General features: G+C 42.2%; 1 protein-coding gene across 1 annotated transcript in view; it reads right to left on the bottom strand.

Moving 5' to 3' along the window:
• Window positions 1-15,797: 15,797 nt before the first annotated feature.
• The window catches only part of glipr2l (GLI pathogenesis-related 2, like), a gene marked incomplete at its 5' end in the record, with an annotated part of 36,629 nt that continues 25,112 nt past the window's right edge, over window positions 15,798-27,314 (bottom strand). Inside the window, one exon of the mRNA XM_067996056.1 lies at window positions 15,798-19,665. Coding sequence (XP_067852157.1) covers window positions 19,505-19,665 — 161 coding nt within the window. The remainder of the gene's footprint in view (window positions 19,666-27,314) is intronic.

The following is a 27,314-nucleotide window of genomic DNA, read 5'->3' on the forward strand; positions in this document are numbered from 1 at the left end:
CAGTTGCACAAGAGATGCGGCCCACCATCTGTCATGAGAAAATGGCCACCTCCATCCCAAGAGCCTTTTGTACCAAACCAGCAGCCAAATGCCTCTCCCAATACTGGCCATCGGGTGGCACCTAGAAGAAGCACTAGGATTGGTCACAGAAAAACTTGTCTGGATACCAACAGGAAAAGCACTGATTAGAAGTAGGATTGAACAGTTTTAATGTATAATAAATGTGATCTTGTACTTTGAATTTGCTTTGTTGTTTGATGACCTCAGGAGGTACTGCGAGATCAGATTTTCCCTGTTTATTTTTGTATTTTTGGCTCGTACCTTTGGGCTGTATGAACCCACATTTATAAGATAGCCAGGAGAAGGTGCCATGTCCTCCAGAAAGCAGACGGGCTCCCCATTCTCATATATCCCACATGGGATTTGCCCAACTAATAGTCTTTCAGGAGAAGAGGTCAACCTTATTCCCAATGGTGGGGTTGATCTATTGCTTCTTGCAGGTACTCAGACCAGTTAGACCATTGGTATAATAGAGGATATTTTCAGCTGTTTCATAGCAGCAACAGCAGAATTGGGCATTAAACCTGGAGGAAAAACAGGAGATAAACTGAAACTTGCTTTTTTTCCTTTACTGTTTTCCACCCTAAGAAAGGGTAATTGAAATTGCTATTGATTTTTTTTAAAATCTGTTGTTCCCTGTTAATGTCTTGTTAAATGAGCTTTCAGAGAAAGGCACAGCAGCTTTCCACTGGAAGAAATTAAAATGACCAGGTAGCAATTGGCTCACCCACTCAGCTGGGATTAATTCAGTGACAGAGCAGCTAAACTCTTCGGAAGACTCTCTGTACTAACTGGATTAAAAGAAAGAACTTGCATTTATACAGTGCCTTTCACGACCTCAGGACATCCCAAGACACTTTACAGCTAATTAAATATTTTTTAAGTCTAGCCACTGTGTAATGAGGAAATGCGGCCGCCAATTTTGCACACAGCAAGGTCCCACAAATGTTATTTTATTTCTTATTTTGCTTGCTCAACAGCACACTTGTTTCCTGTGTAAATAATAGAAGTAATGAAAGCCAAGTTTCTATCAATGATAAATCATTCGATTTGCTGTAAACATTCAAAATAACTATGGATTTTCATTTATGTTTATGACTTATCATGGGAAGACAAATAAAATAATTCAAACATTCTCTGCAAAGTAAAGATGCAGAGTCCAAATGCAATAGATATTTTCATTTTTTTACTGATTTTTATTTGATGATCAAACATCAATGAGAATGATATTCAGTGAAATTGTTCACATTTCAATCCCGTGCCAATGTGTACAATTATACCGACACATTCATTATATTAACTGCATTTTCCTATAAATCTCATTTTAAGAAAACCTATGACTTTGACAATCTGCAAACCAGTTACAACTTTTTTTCAGCTTACCTTGGTTATCAGCTCTCTCACCTCTAGACTAATAGGTTGTGGGTTCGCGCCACGTACCAGGACTTATGGTTGGTGCTGCTCTTTCAATGAGACGTGAAAGATCTCTTAGCACTGGTTGAAGAAGATCAGGGAGTTCTTCCTCAACTAATATGTCTAAAAACAGATCACACATCTCACTGCTCTTAGTAGGTGATTGCTGCACAAAACATGGCTGTCGCATTTACCTACATAACAACCGCCATTACATTTTAAAGTAATTCATTATATGTGAAGCACTTTGAGACATTTCTGAGAGATTTGACGGAATGAATACAAATCTTTCTGTCTTAAATATTAGGAGCAAGACAATTTTAACACTAGAACATTGAAGTTCATGGTACAAACCACCTGGGGGAGCTAGTGTTCCTCATGGATATAGAAAGGCATCTCAAAGTGCTCAACAGAGCAGAGGAAAGACCAGCTAATACCGAGCAGCAGGAAAAATAGAAAATGGAAAAGTTACCGATGAAGCCAAAGGCACAGTGAAAGAGAAGGGTTCAACGGAGGTTCTGGAAATCAGGGAGGGAGGAAGCACAATAGAGGGATTTGGGGAGGGAGCTCCAGAGGGCAGGAACATAATGGCTGAAAGAATGGCCACTGATGGTGGAATGGAAGGAGTGAGGGACAAGGAGTAACATAGTGTCAGAGGAATGGAGAGTCCATGTGGGGGATATATGCCTGGAGGAGATCAGTGAGATTGGGTGGGGTGAGGCCATAGAGGGATTTGAAAGGGAGGACAAGAATCAGCTGGGGAACAGGCAGTTTGAAGAAAATAGTGATGATGGGTGGAGGCCAATTAGGAAAATATTAAAGGTGAAACCTTAAGGTGATAAAGGTGTTAATAAATCAATGGCAACAAGACCCTGTGTCCAGGAGGTATAGAAGTAACAAAAACTAAAGTAACTCTACATAAAGAAAAAAACTGGAGGGCATGCCAATAATTTTATAGGAAGTATTTTGATACGATGGTCTTTTCTACCTGGTGCAGGATTTGGGTTCACAGAATCACAAGATCCATACAGATGAGGAAGACCATTCAGCCCATTAGCTCATCCATTCCCCATCACAATATCCAACTGTTTCTTAAATGATTCTAGGGTTTTCACCTCCACTACCCACATTTGCCTGCAAAACAGTCAGTTCACTTCAAAAATAAATCAGTTACTGCGAAGCACTTTGGGGTGTCCTAAGGACAATGCAAGTTCTATCTGCTCTCGTAACCAATCCAAAAGTCCATTCCATGTGTTGACAATCCTAAATGTCTTTTACTAGTTTAGAACATCAATCGGTACCCACCTACCACCTGGTTACAGACTGATCTTGGTAAGGAAGGAGTCTGTAGATGATCCCTCCCTCACTGTCAGAGAATTGTGTGCAAGCCTGGGGCAACCTAAAGGAAATAAACTGGAAGTTGAGGGCGAGGTAGAGTTTTCAAGATACCAACTAGCTCACACAATTGAAACTTCCATGTCATAATCCTAAGCATCTTCATTGTGAAAATAACAATAGAATCGTATTTTCTCGTACCCCACTCAATCAGTTATTCTTCACGTTTGGCCTATTTCTGCAGACTAACATTTCTGACTTGCAGGCCACAAATTTCCTGCAGCACAGCAGCACTTGATCATGCATCAACAGTAAATCTTTCACCTTCCAGCCATCACACTGTAGTCGGTGCCAAAGGACATCACGCACAAAATGATTGCCAAGAAACTGTGAACAAAAGTAAGAATATAGGAACAGGGGTAGGCTATTTAGCCCCTCAAGCCTGTTCCGCCATTCAATGAGATCATGGTTGATCTGTGACCTAACTCCATATACCCGCCGTAGCCCCATATCCCCTAATACCTTTGGTTAATAAAAATCTATCAATGTCAAATTTAAAATTAATTGTAAAGCTAGCATCAACTGCCATTTGCAGAAGACAGTTCCAAACTTCTACCACCCTTTGCGTGTAGAGGTGTTTCCTAAATTCACTCCTGAAAGTGCTGGCTCTAATTTTTAGGCTATATCCCCTAGTCCTAGACTCCCCAACCAGCGGAAATAGTTTCTCTCTATCTACCCTATCATTTCCCCTTAATATCTTGAAATCTTTGATCCAATCACCCCTTAATCTCCTAAATTCCAGGGAATACAACCCTAGTTTGTATAATCTCTCCTCATAATTTAACCCTTGGAGTCCAGGTACCATTCTAGTAAATCTACACTGCACTCCCTTCAAGGCCAATGTATCCTTCCTAAGGTGCGGTGCCCAGAACTGAACACAATACTCCAGGTGTGGTCTAACCAGGGCTTTGTATAGCTGCAGCATAATTCCTACCCCCTTGGATTTTAGTCCTCTAGATATAAAGGCCAGCATTCCATTAGCCTTTTTGATTATTTTCTGTACCTGTCCAACTAGCTTTTTGATTGTCATATAGAACTAAGGGACCTGCCAGTAATAATCCGTTCACAATAGCAAAGACCATCGTATCAAAATACTTCCTATAAAATTATTGGCATGCCCTCCAGTTTTTTTCTTTATGTAGAGTTACTTTAGTTTTTGTTACTTCTATACCTCCTGGACATAGGGTCTTGTTGCCATTGATTTATTAACACCTTTATCACCTTAAGGTTTCACCTTTAATATTTTCCTAACTGGCCTCCACCCATCATCACTATTTTCTTCAAACTGCCTGTTCCCCAGCTGATTCTTGTCCTCCCTTTCAAATCCCTCTATGGCCTCACCCCACCCAATCTCACTGATCTCCTCCAGGCATATATCCCCCACATGGACTCTCCATTCCTCTGACACTATGTTACTCCTTGTCCCTCACTCCTTCCATTCCACCATCAGTGGCCGTTCTTTCAGCCATTATGTTCCTGCCCTCTGGAGCTCCCTCCCCAAATCCCTCTATTATGCTTCCTCCCTCCCTGATTTCCAGAACCTCTTAGGAACCCTTCTCTTTCACTGTGCCTTTGGCTCCATCGGTAACTTTTCCATTTTCACTGTGCATCAGTTGTTCAATGTCAATGTTTTCATTTTTTTTTTAAACAGGCCTATTCGCCACCAGAACCTTTACTTCCACCTCCGCAACATCTCCCTCCTCGGCCCTTACCCACACATTACTGTATTAACCATTGCACATCCTGTTGTCACTTCTAGACTCAACTTGTCTCGAACTCTGCCACTCATGGCTTGTCCTGCACTAAGTCCTGCTTGCCCATCACTCCCATCCTTGACTGCCTTCACTGCTCCCAAAGCTCTAAATATAAAATCCTCGTCCTCATCCCCATGGCCTCAATCCTATTCTCTGAAATTCAATCTTAATCCTCTCTTTACTTTCAAAAGCTTCTTAAAACCCATCTCTTCAACCCTCCTGATCTCTCTCTTCCTGGCTCAGCATCCATTACCTTACACGTATCTGTGAAGTGCCTTGGGATGTTTTGTTACTTTGAAGATGTTATGCAATTCAAGTAGTTGTTGCTGATATAATGAGCATGTTGATCCAGCAGGATGACATGCAGCCCATCTGTTTCGGTGCTAGCTTCACATCGACACGATTTGCCCTAATCCTATTTCCATGCTCTTCCCCACACTGTCATTTTTTTTCAAGTGATTATCCAATTCTCCCTTAAATATTGTGACCCACTCCATTTCAATAGGCAATTGGGATGATGTGTTATATATTTTATAACCCTTTGTGCGAAAAATGTCTTCTAGCCTCCCCCTTTTATGCTTTTAGTACAAATAGCTTAGCTGGGTTGGTAACACTTTCACCTCTGAGCCAGAAGGTTGTGGGTTCAGCCCCAGTCGAGGACTTGAGCACATCATCGAGGCTGACATTTCAGTGCAGTGCTGAGGGGGTGCCACACTGTCGGAAGTGCCATCTTCAGGATGAGATGTTATGTCAAGCCTCATCTGCCTAATTAAGTAGAAATAAAAAAACCCCAAGGCATTATTTGAAGAAAGCAGTGAGTTTTCCCTTTGTCCTAACATTCTTCCTTCAACCAACACCACTAAAACAGATTAACCAGACATTCTTAACCTGTCCCATTACCACCTTCCTTGCCTTGCACCATCATCCCTATTGTCATTTAATCACTCGTGTCCTCTACCTTATCACAGGCCTTCCCTTTTGTTCTTTCCTCCCTTCCCCTCCCTCCCTTTCCCTGGCTCTGTACCCACTTAAAAACTTTAACTCTTTTAACATCTTCCAGTTCTGATGAAAGGTCATCGACCTGAAACGTTAACTCTGTTTCTTTCTCCACAGATGCTGCCTGACTTGCTGAGCTTCTCCAGCATTTTCTGTTTTTAACCAGACAATCATCTCATTTGCTGTGTGCAATTGTTTGCCCACATAACAATGACTAGACTTCAGTTATTCATTGGTTGTGAAACCCTCTGGGATATCCTGAGGATGTGATGAAATGTAAACTCTTACAGAATTATAGAATCATACAGCATTGAAGGAGGCCATTCAGCCCATCATTTCTTTGCTGCCTCTTTGCAAGATCTATCCGATTAGTCCCACTCCCACGCTCTTTCCCCATAGACCTTCAAATGTTTCCTTTTCAAGCATATATCGAATTCCCTTTTGAAAGTTACCATGGCATCTGCTTCCAACGCTCTCTCAGGCAGTGCATTCCAGATTATAACAACTCGCTGCGTAAAAGGAATTTCTTCTCATTTCCCTCCTTTTTGCCAATTATCTTAAATCATCTTCTTAGTGCTGACATAATGCTTCCCCCCCCCACCACGTTACTGAGCACATGTACAATGTATATCCAAAGACACTGAACTTCGCCAGCTCAATATCCTGAATGGGCGGGAGCCGTATGGGGGTGGGGGCAGGGCGTAACCACAGTGAGAGTTTCAGTTTCAGCTGAGCCAGAGACTGACGTTCATGAGAAGGAAACAACCTCCAGAAAACCAGTCGACCTCAGTCGGTCTGTTAAAAAAATACCGTCATTCTTTTCAAACTAATAAATTGAAGGTGTTATAAATTTTGCTGGGCTTTACATTTATCTGCAAGATACTGAAGCACTGTAACAAGATAAGAAATATTTTTTCAGAAAACGGTTAAAGCTTAAGCTGATCTTTGCACCAGCACTGGGAGGATTACAGTCGGAGCCTCAAGGCAGGAGCTGGGCTACAGAGGGTTCATCAGCCAGAGTCCTCACTTCTGATTGTTATCCAGTAACCCGAGGAGTGAAAGGGAGAAAAATGTCAGAACACAGAAAAACACTCCATCCCCACCCCGCCATTTTCCCTAAAGAAACTAAATAGGTAATTCCCACATTCTGTAAGAGCCTTCCCGCCATTGTATACTGAGAGGCTGCAATCAGGGAAAACCCCCCTCGGGCAGAATGTAAAACTCAAATTGATGTAATGAAATGTAATGTAATGTACCAGTTAATACCTTTAATCAATAATCTGTATTGAGTGTAATGCAATGAGGCACCCTAGAGTGCCATGAACTGTAATTATATACGATGTGTAACTGTATTGTTGGAATCATATTTGAACTATACTTGATGTATCTTGCAAATTGTATAATCTGTATTGTGTACATTTGAAATGTGATATGATGACTGTATTGTATGTATTGTTGCAAATTTTATGAATAAAGTATATTTTTTGAAAAAAAAGCTGTGGGTTCTTGGGCCTAAAAATGGAGAATGTTTATGAAAGTCATACATTATGGACTATTGACTGCTGCACCTTTGCCTTATGAATACAGATACTGCTTTTTCAGAACAAATGCTGGGAATCTGTTCCAGTACTAACTGTGGTTTGGGCATCTGAATCTAATAAGGGAGATGTCTTGGCCCAGGACATAATGATGTCACTAGGATTTTAAATCTGGAATGGGAGAAGTAGGAATGGCCCTCAGCCCTTACTGATTATTTTCTCCTATATACAACACATAACGCTAACACTTCAGTGGGTTGAGAATGGATCTGGCTCGGGTAAATTGGAATCAAAGGTTGGCAGGTAAAACTGTAATTGAACAATGCGGCTTTTAAGGAAGAGATGGTTCAGGGTACAGTCTAGGTACATTCCCACAAGGGGGAAAGGTAGGGCAACTAAAGCCAGAGCTCCCTGGATGATGAAAGAGATAGAGAGTAAGATGAAGCAGAAAAAGGGGGTGTATGACAGATGTCAGGTGGATTATACAAGTGAGAACCAAGCTGGATATAGAAAGCACAGAGGAGAAGTGAAAAAGGAAATAAGAGGGACAAAGAGAGAGTATGAGAATAGGTTAGCGGCCAACATAAACTGGAATCTAAAAGTCTTCTATAGGCATATAAATAGTAAATGGGTAGAAAGAGGAGGGGTTAGGGACCAAAAAGGAGATCTATTCATGGAGGCAGATGGCATGGCTGAGGTACTAAATGAGTACTTTGCATCTGTCTTTACCAGAGAAGAAGTCGAAGTCACAGTAAAAGAGGAGGTAGTTGAGATACTGGATGGGCTAAAAATTGATAAAGAGGAGGTACTAGAAAGGCTAGCTATACTTAAAGTAGATAAATCACCCGGTCCAGATGGGATGCATCCTAAGTTGCTGAGGGAAGTAAGGGTGGAAATTGCGGAGGTACTGGTCATAATCTTCCAAACGTTCTTAGATATGGGGGTGGTGCCAGAGGACTGGAGAATTGCAAATGTTACACCCTTGTTCAAAAAAGGGTGTAAGGATAAACCCAGCAACTACAGTTTAACCTCGTGGTGGGGAAGTTTTAGAAACGATAATCCGGGGCAAAATTAATAATCATTTGGACAGTGTGGATTAATAAAGGAAAGCCAGCATGGATTTGTTAAAGGCAAATCGTGTTTAACTAACTTGATTGAGTTTTGTGATGAGGTAACAGGGAGTGTTGATGAGGGTAGTGCGGTTGATGTTGTGTATATGAACTTTCAAAAGGCGTTTGATAAAGTGCCACATAATAGGCTTGTCAGCAAAATTGAAGCCCATGGAATAAAAGGGGCAGTGGCAGCATGGATATGAAATTGGCTAAGTGACAGAAAGCAGACAGTAGTGGTGAACGGTTGTTTGTTGGACTGGAGGGAAGTATACAGTGGTGTTCCTCAGGAATTGGTACGAGGACCACTGCTTTTTTTGATATATATTAATGACTTGGACTTGGGTGTACAGGGCACAATTTCAAAATTTGCAGATGACACAAAACTTGAAAGTGTAGTAAACAGTGAGGAGGATAGTAATAGATTTCAAGTAGACATAGACAGGCTGGTGGAATGGGCAGACACATGGCAGATGAAATTTACCGCAGAGAAGTGCAAAGTGATACATTTCGGTAGGAAGAATGAGGAGAGGCAATATAAACTAAATGGTACAATTCTAAAAGGGGTGCAAGAACAGAAAGACCCGGGGGTGTATGTGCACAAATCTTTGAAGGTGACAGGGCAGGTTGAGAAAGCGGTTAAAAAAGCGTACAGATCCAGGGCTTTATAAATAGAGGCATAGAGTACAATGGCAAGGAAGTTATGTTGGACCTTTGTAAAATATTGATTCGGCCACAACTAGAGTATTGTTTTCAATCCTTTAGGAAGGATGTGAAGGCCTCAGAGAGGGTGCAGAAAAGATTTACTTTGCAGAAAAGATTTACCATGCAGAAAAGAATGGTTCCAGGGATAAGGGACTTCAGTTACGTGAAGTGACTGGAGAAGATGGGATTGTTCTCCTTAGAGCAGAGAGGTTGAGAGGAGATTTGATAGAAGTGTTCAAAAACATGAAGGATTTAGATAAAGTAAATAAAGAGAAACTGTTCCCATTGGCGGAAGGGTCGAGAATCAGAGGACACAGGTTTAAGGTGATTGGCAAAAGAACCAAAGGCGAGATGAGGAAAACTTTTTTATGCAGCGAGTAGTTATGATCTAGAATGTGCTGCCTGAAAGGGTGGTGGAAGCAGATTCAATCATGGCTTTCAAAAAGGAATTGGATAAATACTTGAAGTGAAAAAATTTGCAGGGCTATGGGGAAAGAGCGGGGGAATGGGACTAACTGGATTGCTCTTACAAAGAGCCGGCATGGGCCCGATGGGCCGAATGGCCTCCTTCTTTGCTGTAACCATTCTATGATTAAGGGTGAACCAGCTCTTCATAGCTCAGCTGGTTAAGGTGGCGAGTAGCTGAGGCATACAGACCAAGAAGGTTTCTAGTACAATCTCCAGTCTCTGCTGAATTAGCTGATGTTAGCCTAGGCAGCAGTAGGGTGCTATAATTAGCCTAAGTTCCCAGATTTGAGAGCAGCGGGGTTGAGGTGAGAGGAGGGAAATTCGACCAGGGATCTCACTCCTGATTGCTGGCGAGCAACGACTGCTGGAACTGCACGTGTATGAATGTTGGATGTGGACAAATTTAGGCTCAACTGTGATGCCTGCTGTGGTTGAATATCTTGCCAAAACTCACTGTTGAAGCTCACACATAAAGAAAGAGATACTGGAGGGTGATCGGTGTCAATGTCTACAGCAGATATGGATGTGAGGGGAGAAAATTGGCCGGAAACAGCATTGGGGAGAAATTTCACTCGAGCAACTGCCCGGCCAAGTATTCAAATATTATTTAAAAACTTGCATTGTGCATTTCTTATCTGCTAACCATACCCTCTGTTTGCATGATTTTTGGTCACGCTTTTACGTCAACATTTAACATTATAAAATAGTATAAACAGGAGTGGGCCATTCAACCCGTCGAGCTTATTCCACCATTCAATTAGGTCAAGGCTGATCTTACCTCAACTCCATTTACCTGCTTTTGCTCCATGTCCCTAGATACACATATTTACAAAAAGCTGCCTATCTCAGTCTTGAACATTTCAATTGACCCAGCATCCACCACTTTTTGGGGGAGAGATTTCCAGACTTGTTACTGAAAAACTCATGTACATTGATTGGTTGATCGAAGGGATAGGATCAAATGTAGAGAGGTATCACTGCCATTGAAGAAATCCCACTGGGCCACACCATTGCTACCAGTGCTGTAGAGAAACAAAGGCACACACACCACTTCATTTTTGTGTTGCCAAATTTTGATTTGCCAGGTTTTATCAGTGTCACCAAAATAAACACCAGTTCCAAGTTAAACTAGGAACGTCAGATACGGGAATCCTGACTGAACGCAGTCAGTGTCATTGATTGTAATCTGAAGGAATCTTCTGCTCATATCAAAAGCAAACAACAGTGTCAAAAGCAAACAACTGAACCCTGGAGCTCTGCTTGTCTGTTGGTCCGTGTTTCTTAAATAGTATCTCAACCAAAATTATAGGAATATTAGGAATTCACATAATTTTCCACACTTATAAATCAGCTTGATTTTTTGGACAGATTTGTAGGAACAGGCTAAAGTTCATTTTCCATATGGACCCTCTTAGTGTTTGGTTGCCAGATGTGATCTGTGTGTCTGAAACTGAACATTCACACTCTGGGATTTTGGAAAAGAGAATATTTTCCCCAGTTCACTGTTTTTGAAAGTTGTAACAGCAGACAGGAAAATCCTGGGCAGGGACGGCCAACCAAATTTGTGCGATTGTTTTTATTTCTCCTTACAATATTTGTGTGTAAACTATGTAGTTTAGAAGTAACTACTAAAGCCTGGCATTCTGGTCTTCTGCACAGCACCCTATACGAAATCAGAAAGGTAACAGCTTCATTTTGAAAAATCACAGGGCAGCTTTCTCAGATTTGCTCAGGCAGATACAACCAAAAATGTAACACAATATTAAAACACCATTTCATTTATTTATTCCTTAAATAAAGTCACCAACATAATTGTGATTTGATAAAGTAGCAATACATTTTTTAATATATTTGTTCACGGGATGTTCGGCATCGCTGGCAAGGCCTAATTTATTGGCCATTCCTAGTTACCCCGAGAAGGTGGTGGTGGTGGTGGGCCTACTCCTTGAACCACTGCAATCCTTGTGGTGATAATGTTCCCACATAGGTGTTATAGAGGGGAATGCCAGGATTTTGACCCAGTGACAATAAAGGAACGGCAATATATGTCCAACTCAGCATGGTGTGTGGCTTGGGAGGGAAACTTGGAGCTAATGGTGTTCCCAAGACATTGTTGCTTGTCCTTCTAGACGGTAAAGGTCACGGGATAGGTAGGTGCTGTAAAAGTAACCTTGGTGAGTTGCTGCAGTGTAGATCATACATACTGCAGCCACCATCTGCCAGTGGTGAAGGGGATGGATATTGAATTCAGTGGCAGGGGATTGTGAACTGCTCTGTCCTAGATGGTATCGAGCTTCTTGAGTGTTGTTGTAGTTGTATCCATCCATGCAAGGGTGCTGAGAAAATGGCTGACATCCAACACTGAAATGTTGCAGCCAGATTCCCTCAGCTGTTCCGCCAGCCTCCTGTCGTAACTCTGGCTGGAGTCCATCAGAATAACTCCGAAAAAAACCAGGACACAGATGTGCTGGGGCCTGACAGTTTGGAATTATCGCTCGGCCATGTAAGAGGCGGAACCTCTGTCTGTCCTTTGCAATGTCACTTGAGTGAGTCCAACGAAGTAGCCTGGATCCCCAAGGGTTGGATTTTTAAAAATGATGATCAGCTCCCTTACAGTGGAGGCTGAGGAGGGAGCAAAGCATGGGGTCTCCAGGTGGGGTGGGGAGGTGGGCTCAGCAATATCCCCCAATAGTGAGCAGGTGCCAGAGTTTCCATAACATCGGGCAGACAGGTGCTGAACATGTCTCTGAGGTGGTATGGCCATGCGCTAACCCAGTGAAAATAAGGTGTTCTCCCACTGACTCCGCCAACTCAGGGCAGCAGTGGGCCCAACACCGGTATATCTGCCCGGATCACCACCCACCAATTTCCTGCATCATTGTGCTTTGAACAGTGAATCATCTCAGTCCTTGCTGTTTTGTTTTTCATACTTAATACGTATAACTACTGATGACAGTACTCTGAGTCATGGCAATTTATCACATTTTTTGCAGCTTATTTAAGTTCCATTTAGAATACCACCAGATTGATTACATGTAGGCCAGAGAATGACAGTAGCAGCAGTCACCCTGACTCCAAAATTCCTACCCACGTCAAGGTTGGAGAGCAGCTGGATCAGCTGCCTGCAGCTGGATTTGGGGAAGGGCCCGGTTGTTTTGGGACTCTAGCCCAATTGTTCACTTCAACCATTGTTCCTGTAATTTGGCAGATCAGCCCCTGTGGAATTTCAGGTTTAGGTTACTTTCGTGTTTTATTCAAGAACAAAGCGATCACATCCTTACTACAGGAAGGATGTGATCGCTTTGGAGAGGGTGCAGAGGAGATTCACCAGGATGTTACCAGGGCTGGAGCGCTTCAGCTATGAAGAGAGACTGGGAAGATTGGGTTTGTTTTCCTTGGAGCAGAGGAGGCTGAGGGGGGACATGATTGAGGTGTACAAAATTATGAGGGGCACAGATAGGATGGATACTAAGGAGCTTTTTCCCTTCGTTGAGGGTTCTATAACAAGGGGACATAGATTCAAGGTAAAAGGCGGGAGGTTTAGAGGGGATTTGAGAAAGAACTTTTTCACCCAGCGGGTGGTTGGAGTCTGGAACTCACTGTCTGAAAGGGTTGTGGAGGCAGGAACCCTCACAACATTCAAGAAGCATTTGGATGAGCACTTGAAATGCCATAGCATACAAGGCTACGGACCAAATGCTGGAATATGGGATTAGAGTAGACAGGGCTGATGGCCGGCGCGGACACGATGGGCCGAAGGGCCTCTATCCGTGCTGTATGACTCTATGACTCTATGAACACCTAATGTTTATTTCTTTCTCTCCCTCCTCTCCTGAAGGTGCTGACTCACGCTGGAGCTCAGGTCAATAGGAACAGTCCAAGACAGTGCCGGCAGGTTATTCAACTGGTGGGGCAGCACAGCTGAGCGTGATCCTGGCCTCATGCGGTGTCCCCCTATTACAGCTTTCCAGTAGGGATTGCTGAATGAAGATAAGGAGTGGGAACCATGGCTGGTTTCTTACCCTCCATAGCCCAGAGGAACTTTGGCCAATTGTTGTGTCACTTCAGCTGAAATCAGACCAAAATTGAACCTGGGACCGTCCTGGTTTGTATGTTTTAGTACCACACCACGCAGTGCATTCGCTGTTTCCATAGATAGAATCATAGAATGGTTACAGGCCAGGAGGAGGCCATTCAGCCCATTGAGCCTATGCCAGCTCTTTGTCAGTGCAATCCAGTTAGTCCCATTCCCCTGCTCTTTCCCCATAGCCCTGCAATTTTTTTCCTTTCAAGTATTTATCCAATTCCTTTTTGAAAGCCATGATTGAATCTGCCTCCACCACCCTTTGAGGCAGCGCATTCCAGGTCAGAACTACTTGCTGCACAAAAAAGTTTTCCCTCGTCACCTTTGGTTCTTTTGCCAATCACTTAAATCTGCATCCTCTGGTTCTCGACGCTTCCGCCAATGGGAACAGTTTCTCTTTATTTACTTTATCTAAACCCTTCATGATTTTGAACTAGTTAACTAGTTATCTGAGTGCATAGTTTCCCATCAGTTGCGATTTCTACCATTATTTTTCTTTTGATCAAGTAGAATTTTATATAATCCATATTGATCTTAAAAGGTCTATGATATCCGTATGTTTCATATACGGTAAGTGATCTGTTGTGCTGTAAGCTTCTGTTTTGAGTTTTCTAACAGCTGGGATGTGTACCTGTTCTTATTCCTGTCTGTCATTCAGTGGACTCTTATAATGATTCTCTACCTCTGCTTCACTGCGAAGTGTGATCTCATCTATTTCATTTGATATTGCCCTGTAATTCCTCGCATGCCTAACTGTAATATAGATGTAAACCACAGGTGGGCAATAGATTGAAGAGTGAGGTTCAAGCTGTGGCAGATTGTAGCATTATTAATATTTTGAGCATTTAATCATCTTTCTTTTCTGATTTTTGTTTGAGACATGTTTTATTTATATACTTTTTTGAAATTTCTTTATCATTTATAACACTGAGTGGATTGTTTTACTTTGGATTTCCACCTTTACTCGATCAAGCTTGGCCACCTCATGCAGTACCCGTGCTCCCTCTACAAAACCTTCTTTTATACTAAGGTCATCTGGAGGGCAAGAACAACTCCAAACGCCTCCCCTCCACCAAACCTCCTCCCCTCCACCCACCATCCTTCCTCTCCTATGTCTTCCCTCCTTCCTTCCCTCCCCCTCCCTCACCTCTGCAGAGGAGTTTCAGTGATAGCACTCTCGCCTTGAACCACAACCTCCTGAGTCCAAACCCCATTTCAGAGACTAGAGTACAAAATCGAGGCTGGCACTCCAGTACTGAGTGACTGCTGCGCTTTCGGAGATGCCATCTTTCAGATGAGATGTTAAATTAAGGCCCTGTCTGCCCTCTCAGGTGGACGTAAGAGAGTCCATGGCACTATTCGAAGAGCAGGGGAGTCCTGGCCAATATTTATCCCTCAACCAACATCACCAAATCAAAAACAGATTATCTGGTCATTATCGCATTGCTTTGTGGGACCTTGCAGTGTGCAAATTGAATGCTGAGTTTCCTACATTTCAATAGTGATTACACTTCAATAGTACTTCATTTGTTGTAAAGCAATTTGGAACACCCTGTGGTCGTGAAAGGTGCTATATAAATGCAAGTCTTTTATTTATTTTAAAAGTTCTTTACCCCAGTAACAAAAGGAAATTTTGAAATTGTTTAAACTTTCAAAATAAAAATTCTGGAGCGTCAAAAAGGGGGTTTGAACAGTGACTTTCATGGCCATGGTGTTTCAGTTCTTCATTTAATTCTTTTTTTGGGAGGGGGGAAATTGAAAAATAATATTTCAAAGGGACACCAGCAACAAAGAAAGACTCTGGTCTTGGGACTATACAGAACAGGATGGAAGCTGGAGCCTGAAAGGAGTGAGAGCCAGGGAGAAAGTAATCAGACTGTAACCAAGGAGATCAAATGGCCAAAGCAGAGGAGTTACCATTTCCTAAGGAACACAATCAGATTAATATTTTTTTAAACCTTATTTAGATCTGAATGAGCAATGTAAAAAATGAGTAATGGAGCTAAAATGCAGATTAAAAGATGACCGTGAATACCCTCATGTGAAACAATCGACATAACAAAACAGAAAAAGACTCCATGGCCAACATATAAACCGAAGTTCACTATTTGTCTAAAAAGCATTGGGGGTACTGGAGACAAACACTGCTTACCATGTTCTCTCAGATGCTGCACAAAAAAGCAGAGTGATGAACCTAACAGGAGCTGTATAGTTTGAGTGATCTATACTCAAATATTTAAACTGCAAGACAGCTGGAAACAACTTCAATAGTATATAGAATGACATATAGTTTAATCTTAAAAGTTCTGATGTGTGTCAATCTTGCAAGTTAGGATGTCATACAATATACTTCTCTGCTTGTGGTGCTGTGGCTGGGACTCACTCTGTTCATCTCCTGCTCACAGCGGCGCAGCTGCAGGTGGAGAATGGGACTTTGACTGTACCAGAGATGTTGCGCCTGGAATTTGTTTTGTGTTCAGCCACTGCATCACAAATATGGATCTCAGGCTGCAATAGATTTGTCCAGGTTTTACATCCAAGTAAAAAGCAACTCCTTCCTCCTCCACTTTCACCTCCAAACGTTGCAATAGATTTGATCATATGTGAGTAGATCACTAAATTTTAGAAAAGGGGCCTCTTTAATGCTGTACTGAACATAGCCTGCACATTCAAATATATGGAAAGGGAGGGCAAACGGAGCATGTCCAGAGCATTAAAAGCTCAGAAGCTCAGCCAATTTGAAAATTGTGTGGTATTGAGAGATCAAGTGGCCAAGAAAAAGTCCAAAATAGGAAATCTTGTAATACAATTGTGAGTTGGCAATAATTGCTGGAGTCACCACACTGCGCCTGAATACACACCGACTGTATAAAACATGAACGTAATGTATAGAATAAATACAAAGTCTTGGGATAGATATATATATTTGTACAGACACTTTTTACACATAGATTATTCTGCTGCCAAGGTCACAAAGTTTAATTGTTAGGCAAACATAATCTCAAGTTAATCAGAGTTTAATTGTTCTTCAGGCTGCAAGTCAGAACCCAGGATGAAATGTCGTAAATTGATTTTTTTTAAGTCATAGGCTACAGATATTCTGTGTTAATAAAGTGTCTCTTTTGATGAGGGAGTTTCTGTGTTAAATTCCAAATAATTGTCTTGCTTCCTTTAAAAAAAGTTGTATGTGAGCCTGTCAGTTGCAAAGATTTTGCCTATAATTAAGTGTAACACAGGACATTATGGTCAGCAAATGTGCATTGTATCATTTTTATCATTAATTAGTTGTTTTCCCATGGTGTTGCATGTGGGGAGTCCAGAGCAAATGTAGTCTTAAAGTGGAGGAGGTCGGTGGGGTGGCGGGGGGGATTAGAAGGCCGGGTATATTTAGAACAGGACTAGCAGACATAATTCAGCCTCCATTTTAATGTTATACATTCTGTCCTTACTTTGATTTTGTTATGATCATCCATAGTTAAATAGCAAAACTTGAGTTTGGGAAGCAGATAAGTAGAGTTGGTCGGAGCTTGGGAGTTTCTCTGCAATATAGGCAGAGGAGCTGGAAACTGTAAAACCAATACTCAATAGCACCACCACTGAAAGAAGGGGATAACTACAAAGTAATAAGTTTACGTAGGCAGTTTTCTTTTTGATGTGGACAGAGGAATTTATAATGGAAAAAGTTAACAGGAAGTAACATTTTGTACCCAGGAATTGCGTGCCGACATTAGATTTTTAATATAGATATAGACTTGTTGATTTCTTCATATGAAGATGTCACACTCTGCACAAGTATAGCAAGGCTGTGGTAACAAGTATTCAGGTAACGAGCAAGTCATCCTGATCCGTATTTACAAATTAGTCTGCAGTGTTAATTTGTCCCTTTATAGAAGAATGAGTATAGCATTCTAGTTTCATGAAGACAAAAGTTATGGTCGTGGTGTTAAAGAAAATGTGGAACCATTCATACTAATACCATTTCTTTCTTCCCCAATCCTATTATACAGGCAAAATCTAAGAGGTAAAAAAAAACATAAATTAGAGATCTAACACTTAAAGGAATACCAAGTGCTGCAGCAGCACCAACTAACGGGAGGGAAAAGAAGCTTGGACAACACATCAAACCCAAACCTTTCACCCATCATGGAAATTTCCAAAACAATCGGTACAACTTTTTAAATGCAAGTACAACTTAAAAAGAGCTGAATATTTTGTGACAGTAGATATATTCAATGAATTTTTATTCCTTGATCTTATTATCCACCATCAATTGTTTGCAGTAAGATCAGTGATGTTTAGTCTTAGTCTTGAATGAGTCAGAATAATAAATTGGCTTCTCGCCCGACCTCTTTCTTTCCTTCTAGTGAGAAATTCACCACAGATTATGAATGCTTTGCCTCAAAAGATCATGTCCCCAATGGCTCAAGCAGTTGAATGATGGACTCCTAACCACAAGATGGAGAGTTTCAAGTTCCATGCCTACCAGTCAAATTTCCTTATCCTGGTCGAGTGAGTTTCATCCTTTCTTGGATCAATGGAGTGCCACATGGAAATAAATCCTTCTGTAGGTAGGTTGCAGTGGAAGGAAGAAACCGAATAATGCACCTTGAAGATGGCCACAGTTCACATTAATTCCACTGCACACTGACCAATCATGAAGCACATTTTGCTGGTTGCTAAGTAACTTGTGTCCCAGAAAGTCCTGCTCTCTTGGCTGGGGAATGCTGCATGATGGTCAATTGCCAGCCAGAAAACACAATAGGAATCAAAAATATAAACATAAGAATATACACATATGCCTTAACTCTAACCAAGATAAGAAACTTATCTGAAGGCTGAGACACATGCTGGAATAGCTTAAAACTTTACAGCTGAATTCTAAAACTTTGCTGGTCCTGCTTCCACTCCCATTTCATGTTGTCTACAACACAACCATCTGCATTCTCCCACTGATAACAACTAACTCTTTTTGACTTCTCATTCTTTGCAATGGGAGAAACTGCCAGCAGCAATTCTATTCAGCCCATTTACATTATAGAATCAACTGGGCCATATTTATATTTAAAAATGTGTTTCCAAGACATTATTTAAAAACCAACCTGCTCCTCTGTGGCTCAATGGATTAGGGCAGCACGTAGCTGCACCCTATAGGCCATGAAGGTCCCAGGTTTGTTTCCCTATGCAGAGTAAGCTGATCTCAGTGGATGCAGGGGAGGAGTGGCAATAAAGATGCTATATTTGGCCTCTGGGTTAGGAAGGGGAAAATCAGCCATTCTTCATCACTCCGCTGTGACTCCTGGTGGAAGTGAGTGCATGTTGATGTCAGGTGATGACAGGATTGGTCTAAGCTGTGATGTCTCTCCCCTCCTCCACAGTCAAATATCCCATTAATACTTGGGGTCATGGTAATGGCCCCTTGAGAGAAATAGCCAGAAGGCAACTGGTGCCTGTGTAGTCGTACAATAACTAAGAATCAACCCGCTTTGCAGACGAGGGTACAATTAGTGAGAGAAGAATAAATTACTTGCTTAAATTGAAAGGGAACAAAATTAATTATTGAAAAAAATAACTACCATGTTATGACAGTGTGGGACCGTGGACAGATTGCAGAAGGATATTGCTATGCTCAGTGTAACACGGCATACCATACAAGGCCTTAAACTACCATCCACAGCAGTTCCATATTATTAATACACACAGCACCTGTAGCAGAGTGGCTAGCCTTGTGGACCGATTACTTATACAGCAGCAGGGAGTGTTATATATCAGGCTTTTGTTTATTTTGTGTCCATATTCATTTACTTACTGAACAAAGGCACAAAAGAGGTATCAGAAGCAGGTCCTTTTGAGCACTATACGAGGAAGTGTAACATTAATACATTTCAGACCCGGATCAGCGGATGACAAATCATATAGGTGAATGCTCATTCCCTCATTTTTCTCCATTTATGACATTCACGGTCTATTTCAAATTTTACAAATTTACTTCTTTGGAGGCAGAACGTTTTCCTCAAAATATCCCCGATTCATGATGTTGCCAGCTGGGAAATATCTGGCTACAACGAACGTGGAGCCGTCAGTGGCTGATGCCTTCCCGATCCCCAACTTCTTGCTGCTTTTCCATATCATTGCTGTGAAGTGGCCTAGGGAAGAAATAAGACCACAAGTTCATGGACAGGAGATCCACTGGGGAAATCACCATCGACGTGTAGGGTAAACACTGCTTCTCCCCCACATCACAATTATTCATCAGCTGGATGCTTCGCATTCAATTTACCAAACACAGACACAATCCCTCGTGTTCACGCAGTCCAATCAGGTTCCAAATCAGCACAACTGTATCAAACCACAAGCGGGCATTGCTGATAAAAGTCTCTTTTCTCCCACCCGCCATAAAAGAGGGAAATCATTCAAAAACTCTCCGAACTGCAATGAGGCAAGAGCACAGGGAGATGAAAAACAATCAGAAAAATAAGATTTTCATTCAAAGTGCACTCAAAGGCTTTAACTGTTTTGACTTTTAGAATGTACACTGCAGAAGAAAATTCTGTTAAGCTTTGAAAACAACACGAGTTCAGGGTGGGGAAGGGGTTGGGGGGGGGGGGGGGGGGGAAGTATAAGTGCTGTCGTAACAGTTAAGAACTACGTGCTGAAGCTTCTCTCTCGCTCTCACTCCCTGCTGCAATGTATATCAACATCTTTGGTGGTCTCTCACCAACTTCTAGTGGATGTTAACCCAGCTGGAACGGTCTAAAAGATAAATTAAGGCACGTTTATATTGCACAACTGCTTAAGGAAGATTTAGTTGCTCAAAAGTTGCGTTCGTGACTTTTGGGTTTCCGGCTACAGACTGTTCCTGAGACCAGCGACACGTGGTGTGTAAAAAAATCACTTTGTTGGCCTGTGGCCAGAAGAAATAGTGGCAAGTGACGTCCAGTGCTTGACCAGCCATCGATGGCTTCACGTTCGTAGTAGCCAGACATTTTCCAGTTGGCATCAGGAACAGGAGATATTTTGAGGAAAATGTTCTGCCTCCAAAGAAATAAATTTGTATTATACCATTTCCTCTGAACGCAGGGCTCCCTCAGGAGCCAGCTTTATAATATAAATTGTACAGGACACTGAAGATTAACAGGTTCTTTGCAAAATGTGTAACTTTACCCCACCAGAAACCATTAATGGTAACAGTGCACTTCAGCAGAGTAAGACTCATCGCATCACCCTGGCTTGGTGCCAGTGAACAATCCACGGACCCAATCATTTTCCATCTGGCGCAGAACTAGCTCAGGCAACCATCGGCTTGACCACATCGAGCTCTATCAAGCCTCTATGCTGTCAAAATTGCCCATTACGCCACCATCATCCTGGAAAGTAAAGATGATCCCTGGCTTCTTTTCTCCTTAAAGCTCTCTACCCTCACCTCTAATAACAAGTGTGAGGAGCTCATGGATTTCCTTGCTACCAAAATAGAGACCACCTTTATAGATGCCACTGCTGCTTCCTTCCCTCTTGCCCACCAAGCCAAACTTGCCCCATTCTCTCCTCTACCCTAGTCCTGAATCCCTATTTCTCTCCTATCTCCCATCATGCCCTCTCTGAGCTCACCCCATTCATGAGACCTAATTCCCGCTCCCTTGGCCCTATTCCCAAAGTGCTGCCCTTCCTGGCTCCATGCTCGCTGACATAGTAAATAGTTCCTTCTCTTCAGGCAATGTCCCTTCCCTTTCAAAACCATCGTCATTAACCTTCTCCCGCCCAAAAAGAAAACCTAACCTCTGTCCTTGCAAACTACATTCCCATTTCTAACCTCCTTTTCTTCTCCCAAGTCCTGGAATATCTTCTTGCCTTCCAGATTTATACCCTTCCCTCCTGTAACTCCATCTCTGAATCTCTCCAATCAGGTTTCTTTTCCCCCAATGTCCAGCACAGTGGTTCCACTCTTACCTATCCAATCATAACCAAAAGTATCTCTAGCAATGGCTTCTCTTTCCACCCCTGCACCATCATCTTGGGAGTCTGCCAAGAAACCATCCCTGGCTTCTCCTCTTCCACATCTATATGCTGCTCCATAGCAACATCATCCAGAATCATGGGATCAGCTTCCACATGTATGCTGATGACGGCCAGCTCTACCTCTTGATTAACTGAAGGAGATTGCAGCTCAAACACGGGAAAGACCAAAGCCTCGTCTTCAGCCCCCTCCACAAATTTTGTAGCCTCGCCACAAACTCCATCTCCCTCCCCAGCCACTGGTTCAGGTTGAATCAGACGGTTTGCAAACTGGGCATCCTATTCAACCTTGAGCTGAGCTTCTGACCCCCATATCTCCAACTCCATCACAAGGCCACCTACTTCCACTTTCATAATATTGACGGCCTCCATCCCCAACCTCAGCTCATCTGCCACTGAAAGCTTCATCTATGACTTTGTCACCATTCCAATGTTCTTAAAATTAGAGCTAGGCCATTCAGGAACAAAATCAGGAAGCACTTCTTCACACAAAGGGTAGCAGAAATCTGGAACTCTCTCCCCCAAAAGGCTGTGGATGCTGGGACAATTGGAGTTTCAAGACTGAAATAGATAATTTTTTGTTAGGTAATGGTTTCATGGGATATAGAGCAAAGGCAGGTAAATGGAGTTGAGGTGCAGGTCAGCCACGATCTAATTGCATGGTGGAACTGGCTCATGGGGCTGAATGGCCTCGTCCTGTTCCTTATATTCCTCTGGCCAGCCTCTCATTCTCCATCTTTTGTAAACCAGCTTATCCAAAACACTGCTGCCCTGTATCCAATCCCGTACCAAATCTTTGCTGGATCAATCCAAAATTAATCGTAGTGCACCATTCTTTGGTCTTGATATTATTTGTTGTTTGCTTACTGAACAACATCAACATTCAGCACTTTGCAAACACCATGTTTTGAAATGTCCAACACAATTTACATTTAAATCATTAACCAAGTACTTACAGATGGGGCCATTAAATTGAAATGCCCTTAATTATACATTCTAAAGTCCTAATGCAATGAGTCGACAACTCCCTATGCAGAAAAACCTCATAACAATGACTGTTTACATGTTGAGGAGCAAGTAGCTCACTAAGTGGGGACCCACTGGAAAGACAGATTACCCATCTTGCAAGGTCTTCTTCATTCTTCAAATGATATGATATTTTCAAAGGGCAATTAGATATGTACTTAAAAAGGAAAAATGTTCAAGTCTATGGGGAAAAGAGCGGGGGAGTGGACCTAATTGGATAGCTCTTTCAAAGAGCTGGCACAGGCATGATGGGCCAAATGGCTCCTTCTGTGCTATATGATTCTATGACACATACTGTGCTATAGGCTAACTTGACAGGTTCTGGGGAACCCAGGTGCTGAGCACACAGATAAAAATGTTGCCGTGACACTGTAGATAGGTGGTGCCACTTGTGGTCTTCTATTCCTGGGTTGCATAAATCCCCAGGGACATACGTCATCACACCAGTTGTTTTGATTTGAAGCTACAGTAAAACTAATGCCTTAACACTTGCCTCCCAAAAACTATAAGCCTGTAGAACCTTCGGGATTGATGGGGTGGGGGCGCATCATGGTGTTTGGAGGATGCATATTATTCGAAGAATGAAGATGCCCTTTCCAGTCAGGCAATCCACCTTTCTTCTTAATTACACATCCTCCACACACCCTATTGGCATAACAAAGTGGTACAACACTAGGAAGGAAAATTAGAAGAATGAGAGGTGATCTCATTGAAACAGATAAGATTCTAAGAGGGCTTAACAGGGTAGATGCTGAGAGGAAGTTTCCCCTGGCTGGAGAGTCTAGAACTAGGGGACATAGTCTCAGGATAAGGGGTCAGACATTTAGGACTAAGATTAGGAGGAATTTCTTCACTGAGGGTTGTGAATCTTTGGAATTCTCTACCGCAGAGCACTGTGGATGCTCAGTCGTTGAGGATATTCAAGGCTGAGGTCGATAGATTTTTGGACTCGAAGGGAATCAAGAGATATGAGGCCCTGGATTAAACCTTGCTGGAGTGACAGATGGGGGGCCGAATCTTACTGGATAAATAACGGCATATTAACTCCATTATAGAATCATGGAAAGGTTACAGCACAGAAGAAGGCCATTCAGCCCATCGAGTCCGCACCGGCTCAATGCAAGAGCAATCCAGCTAGTCACACTCTCCTACCCTATCCCCGTAGCCCTCCAAATTTTTTCCTTTCAAGTACTTATCCAGTTCCCTTTTGAAAGCCTTGATTGAATCTGCCTCCACAACTCCCTCTGGAGCAGTGCATTCCAGATCCTAACCATTTGCTGTGTAAAAAAGTTATTCCTCATGTCACCTTTGGTTCTTTTGCCAATTACCTTAAATCTATGTCCTCTGGTTCTTGAACCTTCCGCCAATGGGAACGGTTTCTCTCTATCTACTCTGTCTAGACCCTTCAGGATTTTGAATATCTCCTCGCAACCTTCTCTGTTCCAAGGAGAACAACCCCAGCTTCTTCAGTCTTTCCACGTAACTAAAGTCCCTCATCCCTGGAATCATTCTAATAAATATCTTCTGCAACCTCTCTAAGGCCTTCACATCTTTCCTAAAGTGCAGTGCCCAGAACTGGACACTATACTCCAGTTGTGGTCGAACCAGTGATTTATAAAGGTTCATCATGACTTCCATACTTTTGTACCCTATGCCTCTATTTATAAAGCCCAGGATCCCATATGCTTTTTGAACTGCTTTCTCAACCTGCCCTTCCACCTTCAACAATTTGTGCACATTTACCCCCAGATCTCTCTGTTCCTGTACCCCTTTTAGAATTGTGCCCTCTAGTTTATATTGCCTCTCCTCGTTCTTCCTACCAAAATGTATGACTTTGCATTTTTTCTGCATTAAATTTCATCTGCCACGTGTCCGCCCATGCCACCAGCCTGTCTATATCCTCTTGAAGTCTATCACTATCCTCCTCACTGTTTACTTCCAAGTTTTGTGTCATCTGCAAATTTTGAAATTGTGCCCTGTACACCCAAGTCCAAGTCATTAATATATATCAAGAAAAGCAGTGGTCCCAGCACTGTCCCCTGGGGAACACCACTGTACACCTCTCTCCAGTCCGAAAAACAACCGTTCACCACTACTCTCCGTTTCCTGTCACTTAGCCAATTCTGTATCCATGTTGCTATTGCTCCCTTTATTCCGTGGGCCACAATCTTGATAAGTCTACCATGCGGCACTTTATCAAATGCCCTTTGAAAGTCCATATATACCACATCAGCTGCATTGCCCTCATCTACCCTCCCTGTTACCTCATCAAAAAACTCTATCAAGTTAGTTAAACACGATTGGCCTTTAACAAATCCGTGCTGGCTTTCCCTAATCAATCCACACTCGATCAAGTGATTGTCAACTCTGTCCCGGATAAACTATTCTAAAAGATTTCCCACCACTGAGGTTAAACTGACTGGCCTATAGTTGCTAGGTTTATCCTTACACCCTTTTTTGAACAAGGGTGTAACAGTTGCAATTCTCCAGTCCTCTGGCATCACCCCCGTAATCTAAGGATGTTTGGAAGATTATGGCCAGTACTTCCGCAATTTCCACCCTTATTTCCCTCAGCAACCTAGGATGCATCCCATCCGGACCAGGTGACTTATCCACTTTAAGAACAGCTAGCCTTTCAAGTACCTCCTCTTTTATCAATTTTAGCCCATCCAGTATCTCAACCATATCTTCCTTTACTGAGACTCTGGCAGCATCTTCTTTGTTGGTAAAGACAGATGGCCATGCCCTCTGTCTCCACAAGTAGATCTCCTTTATGGTCCCTAGTTGGCCTCAGCCCTCCTCTTGCCACCCTTTTACTGTTTACATGCCTGTAGAAGAGTTTTGGATTCCATTTTATTTTAGCTGACAGTCTATTCTCATACTCTCTCTTTGCCCCTCTTACTTCCTTTATCGCTTCCCCTCTGAACTTTCTATATTCTGCCTGGTTCTCACTTGTGTTATCAACCCGACATCTGTCATACGCCCGTTTTTCCCGTTCCATCTTACTCTCTATCTCTTTTGTCATCCAGGGAGCTCTGGCCTTAGTTGCCCTACCTTTCCCCCTCTTGGGAATGTGCCTAGACTGTACCCGAACCATCTCCTCTTTAAAGACTGCCCACTGTTCAATTACAGTTTTGCCTGCCAATCTTTGATTCCAAATTACCCAGGCCAGATCCATCCTCATCCCATTGAAATTGGTCCTCCTCCAATTGAGTATTTTTACTTTAGTGTGGTCTGTGTCCTTTTCCATAGCTATTCAAAACTTTATGATAATATGATCGCTGCTCCCTAAATGCTCCCCACTGACACTTGCTCCGCTTGGCCCAACTCATTCCCTCGAACCAAGTACAGCAATCCCTCCTTCCTCATTCCTTATTAATGAGCAAATCGGCCAGCAAGTTCAGGGGATGAAGAGATACGCCATGTGTTGCGAATCTCCAGAACTTGCCGTTCTGCAATTTGCTTTGCACAAACGGCATCTCGCCCTTAACCCCCCACCGTTTTTTTTTTTAAGAACTTGCTGGATTTGCACATTAATTGCCCATTAAACTCGCTGCAGAAAGTTAGGACTGGTGATTAAGGGCAAAAGTACCCTTTTAACAACTTCATAATTGTTAATGCAATGCCTATCAATCTCTCTGGCCCAGAAAGGGAACAATTTAAACTGTTCAATCTCATTCCTGCATGCAGCAAATTCTTCTTAAAGATTTAAAAGATTTCTAATTTTACATTTTTTAAAAAACTTTTCCTTTCTGTCCCTTTTTTCTCTCTCTTTCTCAATCCAATCTTTCTTTCTCTCTCTTTATTTCTCTTCCTGTACCTGATTTGACTCTAATTCACCCTCCTTCTCTGCCGTTCCTTTGTTTCTTTCTCAATCCTTAAACCTTGTTAAGGAGATACACTGTTGGTCCCACCATTCACTGAGGTCCCCGATGCCCTCACCACCCTGTTATCAGCTCACTCTTCCAGCAAGTTACAGCGCAAAAAATTTGAACTGCAGGGTGCAGGAAAAAGTCCATCAGCGTACGCCACGAGATGACCCACTCCAGCAAGACTTGGCCCAATGGCAGACTTATGGTTAATTTCTACAAACATTTCCTGTTACAATCGCTCATTTTTTTTACATTTTGGATGTTTCACTTTCAGGATTTCATTTGGAGTATTTTTTTTAAAACATTAAATTTTAATTCCATTTTCCAGACTGAATTCTGAAGCTTACCAGCAGCTGGAGAACATTTAGTGATCATAAAATGACCCATTCAGCTCACCTATCCTGAATCAACATATATTTAACTGTGCTATGATCGTTAGTGAGGAGGGTACAAGCAACAGAATTTATGAATGTGCACTTTTTACAGCATAAGAAACACAGACAAATTTAATGCTGGAAATGCAGCAAAAATGGAAACATTTATACATTTTGCAACAAAACTATAGGTCAGGACTGAATATTTTCCTCCAAAGATCATTGTTACACTGAAGTAGCTGAAGCTTTTGGCTTTGAGAATGACCCATTGCTCAACTGTATCTGACTCCGTTCCAATTTGACTCTATGAGTCACTTTTAGGAGAGTCTGTGAAACAGGCAGCCTCGTGAAATGACAGTAGTTTTGGCATCAGACCCAGGTGCAAGAACCACTAGCAACTCCATCAATGTAATTCTGAAGGCTTTTAAAAAAATTATCACTGTATTAATACATAGAAATTGTAATCTATAAAAACCCTGTGTCAACACTAACTATCAAACATCATGCAGT

Source organism: Heptranchias perlo, chromosome 2 (genome assembly GCF_035084215.1).
Source record: "Heptranchias perlo isolate sHepPer1 chromosome 2, sHepPer1.hap1, whole genome shotgun sequence".
NCBI lineage: Eukaryota > Metazoa > Chordata > Chondrichthyes > Hexanchiformes > Hexanchidae > Heptranchias > Heptranchias perlo.